Below are 13721 nucleotides of genomic sequence, written 5' to 3'. Positions count from 1 at the left end.
TCATTGCCGGAGAAGGTAGTGACGGCAGCTGGCCTTGCTGAGTTTAAAGGGGGTCTGGACAGATTTCTGAAGGAAAAGTCCATTGATCGTGATCAAATTTTGGGTTTTTTGCCAGGTTCTTGGGGCCTGGATTGGCTGCTCTCGGAGACAGAGTGCTGGGCTTGATGGACCTTTGGTCTTTTCCCAGTGTGGCAGTGCTTATGTGCTAACCCTCCAGTCCCTCTGGAAGAATGCAGCATCTATAGAGAATATATTAAGTATAATAAAGAAAGAAAGAAAGAAAGAACATAATTTCTACCTGGCTCGTCCTGTTCATCAATGTCTGGTGGATCAGAACCGCTTCTGCTTCGAGGTTCTTTGCAACTCTTTGTTTTACGAACTGCCATCTCGTCATCAGCAGCATCTCCACTTTCACCCTGGATATACAGACCAAAATACTGTAAGACATAAAGCTTGTGGGAAATGCTTGCCTGCTTTTTCATACACAGAATTGAAATACATAAGAAAGAGCAACAAATAGAATGGGATTTTCTGTTTTATTAACTCCCACAGGATTCAGGGCCTGCGGTTTACTATGCTCAAGGATCACAGACATCAACCACCTTTCAATCCTGAATTCTGTATAGGTCATGTAACCCCATTCCTACTGCTTCCCTTCACCCCCAATCACAAGGAGAGCAAGAATCCAGTACCATGAGCTTACATTCATAACCTTTCTTTTATATCTTAATCTTCCCTCCTACATACCTAGACTGGTCAATGCAGTGATGGTCCTAGGCCAGGGGTCAATGCACTAAGGCTCCTTCCAGAACCCTGAATCTAACTACTGGTTTTTAACATTTAAACAAATAATTCCTTCCCCCGAGGGGCTAAGAATGCTGGCCCTGCAGCACCTCCACCACCAGCCAACCCTAGAAATGGAAGATCCCACTTGGGGTCAAACTGGACTAAAACAACCTGAACTTATTTTAACAGAAATATCGGTGAACCTGGAAGACATACTGAGCCAAATTGACAAATGAAAGAGTGATAAATCACCTGGACTGGATGGCATACACTCCAGGGTACTGAAAGAACTCAAAACTTAAATTGCTGATCTGTTGTTAGTGACCTGTAACCTGTCATTAAAATTTGCCATAGTATCTGAAGATTGGAGGGTGGTCAATGTAACATCGATTTTTTAAAAGGGTTCCAGAGGTGATCCGGGAAATTACAGACTGGTAAGCCTGACTTCAGTGCGGGGAAAATGGTGGAAACTATTATAAAGAATAAAATTTTGGAACACATAGAAAATTTTGGTTTAATGGGACAGTCAGCATGGGTTCAGCCAAGGGAAGTCTTACCTCACCAATTTGCTTCATTTCTTTGAAGGCATAAATAAACGTGTATAAAGGTGAGCCGGTTAATGTAGTGTATCTAGATTTTCAGACAGCTTTTGAAAAAGTTCCTCATGAGAGACTCCTGAGAAAATTAGTGGTTAGGGTGGTAGACTTTGGTCCTGAGGAACTGAGTTCAATTCCCACTTCAGGCACAGGCAGCTCCTTGTGACTCTGGGCAAGTCACTTAACCCTCCATTGTCCCAGGTACCAATAAGTACCTGTATACAATATGTAAGCTGCATTGAGCCTGCCATGATTGGGGAAAAGCGCGGGGTACAAATGTAATAAAAAAAAATTTAAAAATTCATGGGATAGGAAGCAATGTCCTTCTGTGGATTAGGAATTGGTTATTGGACAGAAAACAAAGCGTAGGGTTAAATGGCCATTTTTCTCAATGGAAGGGTGAATAGTGGAGTGCCGCAGGGATCTGTACTGGGGCCAGTACTATTTAACATATTTATAAATGATCTGGAAAATGGAACAACGAGTGAAGTGATTAAATCTGAAGATGACACAAAACTATTCAGAGTTGGCAAAACACATGCAGACTGTGAAAAATTGCAGGAAGACCTTAGGAAGACTGGGCATCCAAATGGCAAATGAAATTTAATATGGACAAATGCAAAGTGATACACATTGGGAAGAATAATCCAAATCATAGTTACCTGATGCTAGGGTCCACCTTAGGAGTGAGCACTCAAAAAAAAAGATCTAGGTGCCATTGTAGACAGCACATTGAAATCATCTGCCCAGTGTGCGGCAGCAGCCAAAATAGCAAACAGGGTGCTAGGATTTATTAGGAAAAGGATGCAAAATAAGACAGAGAACATTATAATGCCTCTATCACTCCATGGTGTGATTTCATCTTGAGTTCTGAGTTCAATTCTGGTCGCTGTATCTCAATAAAGATATAGCGGAATTAGAAAAGGTTCAAAGAAAAGCAACCCAAATGATAAAGGGGATGGAACTCCTTCCATATGGGAAAAGAGACGGATGACGGGGGATATGATTAAGGTCTATAAAATCCTGAGTGGTGTAGAATGGGTAGAAGTGAATCGATTTTTCACTCTTAAAGTACAAAAACCAGAGGACACTCAATGAAATTACATGGAAATAGGAGGAAATATTTTTTCACTCAAAGAATAGTTAAGTTCTAGAACTCGCTGCCGGAGGATTATTAGATTGTAAACTCTTTGAGCAGGGACTGTCTTTCTTCTATGTTTGTGCAGCGCTGCGTACTCCTTGTAGCGCTATAGAAATGCTAAATAGTAGTAGTAATAGTAGTAGGATGTGGTAACAGTGGTTGCATATCTGGGTTTAAAAAATGTTTGGACAAGTTCCTGGAGGAAACATCCATAGTCTGTTATTGAGATGGACATGGGGGAAGCCATTGCGTGCCCTGGGATTGGTAGTATGGAATGTTGCTACTAATTGGGATTTTGCCAGGTACTTGTGACCTGGATTGACCACTGCTGGAAACAGGATACTGGGCTAGATGGACCATTGGTCTGACTTAGTATGCCTATTCTTATGTTCTTATTCCCAGTTTCCAGTGGCCATGTAGAAAACACTGCAGAAAAGCAGACAGAGTACAAAGCTTTTAACTTACTCTCTCCTGTACGTGCAAACTGCAAGCAAAGACACGTTTAATTTCTAGAAAATAAAATAAAATCGAACCCAGAGGTTCCATAAGTACATTCAACATTATATTCAAATTCTAAGGCAATGGCCTAACCTATGTACCTTATCCACTCTGAAAAAACTTTACTACAGCTGGATGACAGATCAAGGGTACACCTCTGACATTAGAAAAAGTAGTTCAGCATGGCCAAGAAATCCATAGAACGCAAGCCCTAGGGATAAAAAAAACCCTCTCTCCCCAAATTACCTGGTCATCAAAGCCACCCTCAGCCTGTAAACTGCTTTGACCTGAACAACAGATAAGGTGGTAGTATCAAATCCTAATAAACAAACATATCACTTAACACTCCAGTGTCTTACAAAACTGCTCCTTAAGTCAGGAAGTCTCCAACCTGTGGAACCAGTGACCACAAAGTAAATGGATCTATTTCATGTCAACAGCTCCAGTAGCAGAGATATCAAAGGATGCACAAGATGACCAAGGAATGATTTAGAGATGGGAGTAACCAGCGAGGTAATTAAATTTGCTGATGACACAAAGTTATTCAAAGTCGTTAATTCACGAGAGGATTGTGAAAAATTACAGAAGGACCTTACGAGACTGGAAGACTGGGCGGCTAAATGGCAGATGACAGTGTAAGGTGATGCAAGTGGGAAAAAAGAACCCGAATTATAGCTACGTCATGCAAGGTTCCACATTAGGAGTTATGGACCAAGAAAGGGATCTGGGTGTCGTCGTTGATAATACACTGAAACCTTCTGCTTAGTGTGCTGCTGCGGCTAGGAAAGCAAATAGAATGTTGGGTATTATTAGGAAAGGTATGGAGAACAGATGTGAGGATGTTATAATGCAGTTGTATCGCTCCATGGTGCGACCGCACCTTGAGTATTGTGTTCAACTCTGGTCGCTGCATCTCAAGAAAGATATAGTAGAACTGGAAAAGGTGCAGTGAAGGGCGACAAAAATGATAGCGGGGATGGGATGACTTCCCTATGAAGAAAGACTAAGGAGGCAAGGGCTTTTCAGCTTGGAGAAGAGACAGCTGAGGGGAGACATGATAGAGGTATATAAAATAATGAGTGGAGTGGAACAGGTGGATGTGAAGCATCTGTTCACGCTTTCCAAAAATACTAGGACTAGGGGGCATGTGATGAAACTACAGTGTAGTAAATTTAAAACAAATAGGAGAAAATGTTTCTTCACCCAACGCATAATTAAATTCTGGAATTCGTTGCCGGAGAACGTAGTGAAGGCGGTTAGCTTGGCAGAGTTTAAAAGGGGGTTGGACGGTTTCCTAAAGGACAAGTCCATAGACCGCTACTAAATGGACTTGGAAAAATCCACAAATTTTTTTTTGTTACATTTGTACCCTGCGCTTTCCCACTCATGGCAGGCTCAATGCGGCTTACATATTGTATACAGGTACTTATTTGTACCTGGGGCAATGGTGGGTTAAGTGACTTGCCCAGAGTCACAAGGAGCTGCCTGTGCCTGAAGTGGGAATCAAACTCAGTTCCTCAGTTCCCCAGGACCAAAGTCCACCACCCTAACCACTAGGCCACTCCTCCACTCCACAATTTCAGGAATAACTTGTATAAAATGTTTGTACGTTTGGTTAGCTTGCCAGGTGCCCTTGACCTGGATTGGCCGCTGTCGGGGACAGGATGCTGGGCTCGATGGACCTTTGGTCTTTTCCCAATATGGCATTACTTATGTACTTATGACCAATGAACAGGAAACTGGCAAAGCAGAGCAGTTGAGTGAGTGGAAACCCATGCGCCAGCTGCTCTATCTCAACATTCTCAGCGAACAGAAATCAGGAGAACAGTTCAAGGCCATTCATATATTATATTTACAAATATCTTGGCACTGGCTGCTGTGTTCTCTGGCGTCAGTGATTACATGTGGCCTGGAAAACTTCATCTGCTGGCTTGAAGGCCTCAAAAAAGCTTCAGGCTAAAACCCTGCAGAGCAACAGAGAGCTTGTGAAGGGTTTCAATGTGTCGAAGGTCAAACAGAAAGCGCATCCCATGCGCAAAAGCTATTCTGACAAAAGTGGCAGCCACTGAAAATGTGAGTTGGCATAAGACAAAAATATATCCGAGCTATTAAAATTCACAGGTAAAAAAAAGTGTGGTATCACAGAAAGAAAACTCAACCTTACAGTGCAGTGTAAATATGAAACTTTGAACCTTTTATAAAAGAGTATTCCTGGACAGACTGTGATTTCATTTGAATAATATACATTTTTAGGGCTGCAGGACTCCTAAATAAAAAGGTAAATCTGTGGCACTTCTACCTCATTGGCTATTGAATTAGAAACTATTTGTATTTATTGATTATTTCACTCCAATTTGATTTATTTGTGGTAAATCTGTGGCCTGCCAGCTGCTGATTTTCCAGCAAAGAAACTACTGAACAGAAAAAAAAGTGAAAGGTGTGTTGTTTTAATTCTGCAAAATGGTTTTCCCTTTGTATTTTGTTTTCATCAACTTTTTTGTGTTTTGAACAAGTATAGGAATTTGGTATCAATTTTAACAGATGTTGAAGGTCAAAATCAGATTCTGCATTAATTGGGAACAGAAAAAGCTGAAAATGTTGCCACTCACATCTATAGCTAGAGGTCTCTACCCCTTCTTACATTCCACTGTTCTACTACACACAGCAGTAACAAAAGAGAGGGTAATACAGCATACAAGTATATAGCACAGACAAAAAAGCACCACTGGGCCTTCAAGAAAGAGATAATAGCCATCCTTTATTGTGAAAAAGACCCGACACGGGCCGTGTTTCGGCGCACAAGCCCCTTGCCTCAGGGGTCAGGGTGTGTCTTCACAATGTATAAGCAGAAGTCCTAAGTGGATTGCCAGCTACTGCTGGACGTACTTTCAATCACGTTGAGAGCTGGCTAGTATCCAGGAATTTGTCCAAAACCTTTTTAAGTCCAGCTACATGAATTGCTTTCACCACGTGCTCCAGCAATGAGTTGCAGAGCTTATCTATACATTGAGTGAAAAAATGCTTTCTCCTATTTGTTTTAATCATGCTACTATGTCAACTTCATGCAGTATCCAAGACTTTTCATGTTTTACCATTCCACTCTATTCAGGATTGTACAGACATTACCAGCAAGCCACTGGGGTGCTTCTGTGTTTTGTGTGAAAGGAGATCCTGTGCTTATATGTATAAAATAGATTTTATAAAATTACCCCACAGGTTATATGTATGGAAGTGCAGTGCTACATGAGATATGGAGCACTTTTGTATGAGGTGGAGGGGAGAGAGAGTGGAGGCTGCTACAGTTTGGGGGAAGGGCCAGTTTCGGTTTCAGCTTCGCTTTTGGCTGAAATCATATGGAAAATTTCGGCTGCAGAATAGGTTTTGACAAACCAAAAAAAAATAAAAATAAAAACTGGTTTTGGAAGCCCACTAATATTTAGCAACAGAAGCCATGGACTTTTAGCAGCATCCAGGTTTACATAATATTAACATTAGAAGATGGCATTTGTTTGAAGTAGTGAATGCACAGATGGTTTTAAGTTTTTCCCTCCTGGAAAGGTTAGACATGCCCTGGGGAGAAGGAAGCCATGGTTAAGTCTTGGTAGCCCAGCCCTTGTGCCATTGTCTCCTCTGCATGGTGAAATGTGCAGTGTCAGTGGGCAGGCTGATACCACCAAGAAACTCCCTGTGCCCCTGACATGTACTAGGACTGCTAAACTCTGTTTCTCTCAATGCAATGTGGGATTGCACTCTCTAACAGGGTAAATGATGGGTTAATGTTGCTCATATTTGTCGCAACAAATCCTATCTATGTCTCTTACAACTTTGCCAACCCAGACTTTTGCTGCTCTGGGAACAGGCCTAGTTAAGCTTGTGTGAAATCCCGGCTCAGCAATACTTTAGAAATGACTATCCACCTGACTGCAACATGTACTATGAAGCCATGAAAATGCATGAGCACAGCAATGATTTGAAAGAAAAGAAACGACAAAGTGTTCTACCCTCATGAGTACTTTTTTTTTTTTCTTGACCGCATTTATTCCCAGGGTGTTGTTTCTCTGCATGTTGGCTTTTTCAGTGATCTTGGGCAAGGTCCCCATGCCTGTGTTTCTTGTGCTCCAACGCCTGCCACCAAATAGCTCCACAGCGTGAGCCAGTGTTGGGCCTTCAAACCTGCCATCTTCCTGCAGTGCAAGGAAAAATATTCCCATGAATAGAAAAACACCGGCAAAGACTTTATTCAAGGACTCAGGGGGTATTTCTATAAAGTGGGTGCTAGCACTTATACACTGAACATGTATAAATTTTTAGACTACTAGAACTTACATGTATAAATGCCCAAAATCCTAAATGCTATTCTATTAATACACGCATATCTTAACATGGTGTGTATTTTACAGGTAGACATACACATAAGTGAGTCTGGGCAGAGCCTGGATGGGACACACTCTTACATGTATGACTTATAGAATACTGCATGTTATATACATATCTCTGGCATTAAGGTACAAGCATTTACCAGCTTTATGACTGGTATAACTGCTCACACCTAACTGCAGAGATACATATTTCACCTGTTACACCAGTATTCTATAACGAAAAGTATGCACCTACTTTCTTTTATGGAATGGATGCCTATATGAGTTTACTGTTATAGAACTGCCTGCCTCATGGTTAACTAGCATAATGTCAACAAACAAAAACTCCACACATAGGTCCAAACAGTGGAGAAAATACACACAGGATGATGTGTAAAATCGTAAGAGTCCTTTAATTAATCCAGGATCCGACACAGGCCGTGTTTTGGCTTAAAGGTCTGCATCAGGGATGCTACTACTACTACTCATTTCTATAGCGCTACTAGACGTACGCAGTGCTGTACACTTGAACATGAAAAGACAGTCCCTGCTCGACAGAGCTTACAATCTAATTAGGACAGACAAACAGGACAAATAAGAGATAAGGGAATATTAAAAGTGAGGATGATAAAATAAGGGTTCTGAACAAGTGAATAAGGGTTAGGAGTTAAAAGTAGCATCAAAAAGGTGGGCTTTTAGCTTAGATTTGAAGACGGCTAGAGATGGAGCTTGACATACCGGTTCAGGAAGTCTATTCCAGGCATATGGAACGGAGTCTGGAGTTAGCAGTGGAGGAGAAGGGTGCAGATAAGAGAGATTTACCCAGTGAACGGAGTTCCTGGGGAGGAGTGTAGGGAGAGATGAGAGTGGAGAGGTACTGAGGAGCTGCAGAGTGAATGCACTTATAAGTCAATAAGAGGAGTTTGAACTGTATGCGGAAATGGAATGGGAGCCAGTGAAGTGACTTGAGGAGAGGGGCTAATATGAGCATAGTGACACTGGCGGAATATTAGTCATGCAGCAGAATTTTGAACAGATTGAAGAGGAGAGAGATGGCTAAGTGAGAAGCAAGTTGCAATAGTCTAAGCGAGAGGTGATAAGAGTGTGGATGAGTGTTCTGGTAGTGTGCTCAGAAAGGACAGGGCGAATTTTGCTGATATTATAGAGAAAGAAACGACAGGTTTTAGCAGTCTGCTGAATATGTGCAGAGAAGGAGAGGGAGGAGTTGAAGATGGCCCCAAGGTTACGAGCTGATGAGACAGGAAGGATGAGAGTGTTATCCACAGAAATAGAGAATGGGGGAGGAGGAGAGGTTGGTTTAGGGGGAAATAAGAAGCTCAGTCTTGGTCATGTTTAGTTTCAGATGGCACTGAGACATCCAGGCAGCAATGTCAGACAGGCAGGCTGATACTGTGGCCTGAATCCCTGCTGAGATTTCTGGTGTGGAGAGGTAGATCTGGGAATCATCAGCGTAAAGATGATACTGAAAACCATGGGATGACATCAGAGTACCAAGGGAAGAAGTATAGATGGAGAAAAGAAGAGGTCCCAGGACAGATCCCTGAGGTACATCAACTGACAGTGAGATAGAAGTAGAGGAGGATCCACCAGAGTATAAACTAAAAGTACACTGGGAGAGATAAGAAGAAAACCAGGAAAGAACAGAGCCCTGAAATCCAAGTGAGGACAGCATATCAAGGATTAAGCTGTGATCAACAGTGTCAAAAGCAGCAGAGAGATCGAGAAGGATGAGGACAGAATAGAGACCTTTGGATCTGGCCAGGAACAGGTCATTGGAGACTTTAGCAAGCGCTGTTTCGGTTGAATGAAGGGGGTGAAAGTCAGATTGAAGTGAATCAAGAATAGCTTGAGATGAAAGAAAGTCAAGGCAATGGCAGTGAACAGCACATTCAAGTATCTTGGATAGGAAAGGGAGGCGAGAGATGGGGTGACAGTGGGAAGGACAGGTAGGGTCCAATGAAGGTTTTTTAAGGAGTGGTGTGACTACGGCATGTTTGAAGGCATCAGGAACAGTCACAGTGGAAAGTGAAAGATTGAGGATATGACAGATAAAAGAGATGACAGTAGGAGAGATAGTGTTAAGTAGATGGGTGGGAATAGGATCAGAGGAACAGGTAGTTAGTTTCGAGAAGGAAAGAAGATGTGTAGTTTCCTCTTCAGTGATTTCAGAAAAGGAAGAAAAAGAGGCAGGGGTTGGATGGTTGAGAGAATGGACTAAGGGAAGGTGAGGTAGAGGTGACCTGGTTGAGAATTCAAGTTTAATCTTGTGAACCTTATCATGAAAGTACTCAGCCAGAGTCTGGGAAGAAAGTGAAGGGGGAGTTGGAGGTGAAGTCACTTTGAGGAGAGAGTTCAGTGTGGAAAAGAGACGTTGAGGGTTTGAGCCAAGAGAATTTGTCAACTGGATGTAATAGTCCTGTTTGGCAAGTAAAAGAGCAGACTGGAAGGAGGTCAGCAAGAATTTGAAATGTATGAAGTCAGCATGGGCACGGGATTTCAGCTAAAGGCATTCGGCAGAGCGGGCACAGAAATGTATGTAGCGGATTCTAGAGGTCAGCCAAGGCTGGGGTTTGGTACATTTTACAGGATGGGGAATGGGAGGAGCAAGATTATCCAGAGCAGAGGACAGAATAGTATTATAGGAACAGCGCCTCATTGACAGACTTGGATAACATAGTGGTAGAGAAGAGATTTGAAACTCTGGAGGACAGAGTAGAAGGGTCAATAGCCTGAAGATTCCTAAATGTATTGGTTAAGATTGGATGGGACTTGGGAGGAGGGTGTTTAAGTGTGAAAGTTATCAGATGATGGTCAGAGAGGGGAAGAGTTGAGGCACAGAAACTGGAGAGTGAGCAGTTTGAGAAGAGGATAAGATCAAGACAGTGGCCATTCTGGTGAGTGGGGGAAGTGCAGCACAGTTGAAGATTGCAAGAGGATGTTAAAGCAAAGAACTGAGAAGCATAAGAGTCAGAGGGATCATTAGCATGAATGTTAAAATCCCTAAGAATGAGGGAAGGAGATGAAGGTTCAAGAAAGAAGGAAAGCCAGGCATCAAAGTCAGTGAGAAAGGAAGAAAGGGACTTATCAGGGGGTCGATAAATCACTGCTACTCGGAGAGGCAGAGGAGCAAATAGATGGATGGAGAAAAGCAGTGAGACTGAGGTGGAAGAAGAGGTTGAAATCTACAAGAGGGTGAAAGTAGTAGCCTGACGCCACCTCCGCGGCCAACCGGGCAAGGAGTATGGGAGAAAAAATAACCTCCATGGCATAGGGCAGCGACAGAAGCAGAGTCTTCAGGGTAAAGCCAAGTTTCAGATAGGGCAAGCAGATATAGAGTACGAGAGATAAAGAGGTCATGGATGTAGGAAAGTTTGTCACAGACAGAGCGGGCATTCCACAGAGCACAAGAGAAAGGCAGGGAAGAAGGTGGGAGGAAAGGAACAGAAATTAGATTGGAGATATCACGGTGTGACCTGCACAAATAGGATGAGAGCTGATGTGGAGGACCAGGATTGGGATTAATGTCCCCAGCGGAGAGCAGGAGAAGGAGCAAGAGAGTACGGAGAAGAGTAGGAGAGGTATGATGACAGCAACGAAGGCAAGATGTACTCAGATAGAAAGGAGATGGATGAATGGAAGGAAGGAAGGAAGGAAATGTTGAAGGTTGAGAGCTAAGAAGAAGGAAGGGGAAAAAAAGAGATGATGAATACAAAGGGTGAACAATGTGTTCCTGCAGTGTGCAGTGGTTTCAGATGGAGAAACAGATTAGGAAGGGCCAGTATCAAGAAGAGAAAGTGTACTAGAGCCATAAGTAGTAACTGGGAGAAAAATAAATGTAAAGAGAATATGGCGCGCGGCACCTAGAGCTGAGGCCCTGAGTGGATTGGAGTGGACCTGGGAGTCACCCCGGAGAAGGTTGTAAGGATATGCAGATGAGCTGCAAGTCCTCCACAGCACCTGAAATGCAGCCGGTGGTAGAGCTGGGCACCTCTCAGCCAAGGAAAGGCTTATCAGGGGTTAGGCCGAAGCCAGCATTCCTCCCCTTGAGGGTCACCTGATCTTAGCCTGTGCTGCTCAGAAGGCAGCACACATTCAAATAACAATACAGTTAGTGATGTCACTATAGGCATGCGACTGTTGGATCCCTGATGGAGGACTGTAGGCCAAAACACGGCCCGTGTTGGATCCTGGATTAATTAGATAAAGGACTCATGATTTTACACATCATCCTGCGTGTTTTTTCTCCACTGACTAATTAGCACAGTATTGCATTCATACAATAGCAACTCTGATGTTCAGAGCTTTTTGAGTAGGTTCCCCTGATTATCTTTCATGCCTCATGATCCCTTATTCACCAGTCAGAGTTCTTCGTTCTCTGAATGATCACTGTCTTGAACTCCCGAGTCTCAAATTTGCCTGCTTTGAATCCACTAGACATTTTTCTTCCTTGCCCCTCATATTTGGAACAATCTTCCCCTCCCTCTCTGTAGCACCTCCTCTCTTAAGAACGTCAAATCCAAACTTAAACCTTACTTTTCAAACAGGCCTTTGGGGTAACAGACCAACAAAGACCACCAGCCTACCCACTTCTCTTCTGTTGTTTTTATTTCTCTGCTTCCTCTGTCCACTTCCTCTTCCAGTTCTTTCACCTCCCTCTCCCCACTCCCTCTTCCAGTTCTTTCACCTCCCTCTCCCCTCCTTCTCTTACTTTTCCTCTCTTTGTGTGAATGTCTCACTTTCCTGTCAAAAATGGAGTTCCTTTTCCCTTTTATTCCCTCCCCTCCCCCCAAATTTTGTTTTGTAGTCTGTACATCGCTCTGCTCAGTCAGTTAGAGCGGTATAATAAGTAACAATAAACTATAAATATTTACTAAGAATATCAGGGTTGCCCAGTCAGTTGGGAATTCAAGATATCTACAATGAATATACATGAGGTAAGTTTGCAAACACTGGGAACACCGTCCGCCTGGCCAGGACGAACAGACGGATGCGGAAATGTTAAAGGAAATCAGGGACGCAAACAAACTGGGCAACACAATAATAATGGGGGATTTCAATTACCCGCATATAGACTGGGTTAATGTAACATCTGTACACGCAAGGGACATAAGATTTCTTGATGAAATCAAGGACAGCTTCATGGAACAGCTAGTTCAGGAGCCGACAAGAGAAGGAAAAATACTAGACTTAGTCCTTAGTGGTGCTCATGATCTAGTGCAGGGGGTAACGATACGAGGGCCGCTTGATAACAGTGATCATAATATGATCGGTTTTGATATTGGCATTGAAGGAAGTGAAACTAGGAAATCAAGTACGCTAGCGTTTAACTATAGAAAAGGTGATTACGACAAAATGAGAAAAATGGTGAAAAAAAGACTGAAAGGAGCAGCTCGCAGAGTAAAAAACTTGCATCAGGCGTGGATGCTGTTTAAAAACACCATCCTGGAGGTTCAGGACAAATATATTCCACGTATTAGAAAAAAGAGAAAAAAGACTAAACGTCAGCCGGCGTGGCTAAACAGTAAGATAAAGGAAATCATTAGAGCCAAAAAACAATCCTTCAGAAAGTGGAGAAGAGAACCAACTGAAAGTAACAGGATAGATCATAAGGAATGCCAAGCCAAATGCAAAGCGGAGATAAGGAGGGCAAAAAAGGACTTTGAGAAGAAATTAGCGTTGGAAGCAAAAATACATAGTAAAAATTTTTTTTAGATACATTAAAAGCAGGAAACCGGCCAAAGAGTCGGTTGGGCCGCTGGACGAAAATGGTGTTAAAGGGGCGATCAAGGAGGACAAAGCTGTAGCGGAGAAATTAAATGAATTCTTTGCTTCGGTCTTCACCGAGGAGGATTTGGGGGGGACACCGGTGCCGGAAAGAATATTTGAAGCGGGGGAATCGGAGAAACTAAACAAATTCTCTGTAACCTTGGAGGATGTAATGGGTCAGTTCAGCAAGCTGAAGAGTAGTAAATCACCGGGACCTGATGGTATTCATCCCAGAGTATTAATAGAACTAAAAAATGAACTTGCGGAGCTACTGTTAGAAATATGCAATCTGTCCCTAAAATCGAGTGTAATACCGGAAGACTGGAGGGTAGCCAATGTTACTCCGATTTTTAAGAAGGGTTCCAGAGGAGATCCGGGAAATTATAGACCGGTGAGTCTGACGTCGGTGCCGGGCAAGATGGTGGAGGCTATTATTAAGAATAAAATTGCAGAGCATATACAAAAACATGGACTGATGAGACAAAGTCAGCACGGATTTAGTGAAGGGAAGTCTTGCCTCACCAATCTAATGCATTTTTTTGAGGGGGTAAGCAA

The 13721-nt window shown here is 42.8% G+C and overlaps 1 protein-coding gene across 1 annotated transcript in view; it reads right to left on the bottom strand.

Moving 5' to 3' along the window:
* Positions 1-13721, bottom strand: part of PLCE1 (phospholipase C epsilon 1) — a 397028-nt gene that overhangs the window by 89814 nt on the left and 293493 nt on the right. The window contains exons 9-10 of the mRNA XM_030203041.1: positions 7023-7205; positions 299-416 (exon numbers count right to left, since the gene is read on the bottom strand). Of these exons, the coding sequence (XP_030058901.1) occupies positions 299-416; positions 7023-7205 (301 nt within the window). The remainder of the gene's footprint in view (positions 1-298; positions 417-7022; positions 7206-13721) is intronic.

The sequence above is a fragment of the Microcaecilia unicolor genome, chromosome 5, assembly GCF_901765095.1.
Source record: "Microcaecilia unicolor chromosome 5, aMicUni1.1, whole genome shotgun sequence".
NCBI lineage: Eukaryota > Metazoa > Chordata > Amphibia > Gymnophiona > Siphonopidae > Microcaecilia > Microcaecilia unicolor.
This window is presented reverse-complemented; position numbering and strand designations above follow the sequence as displayed.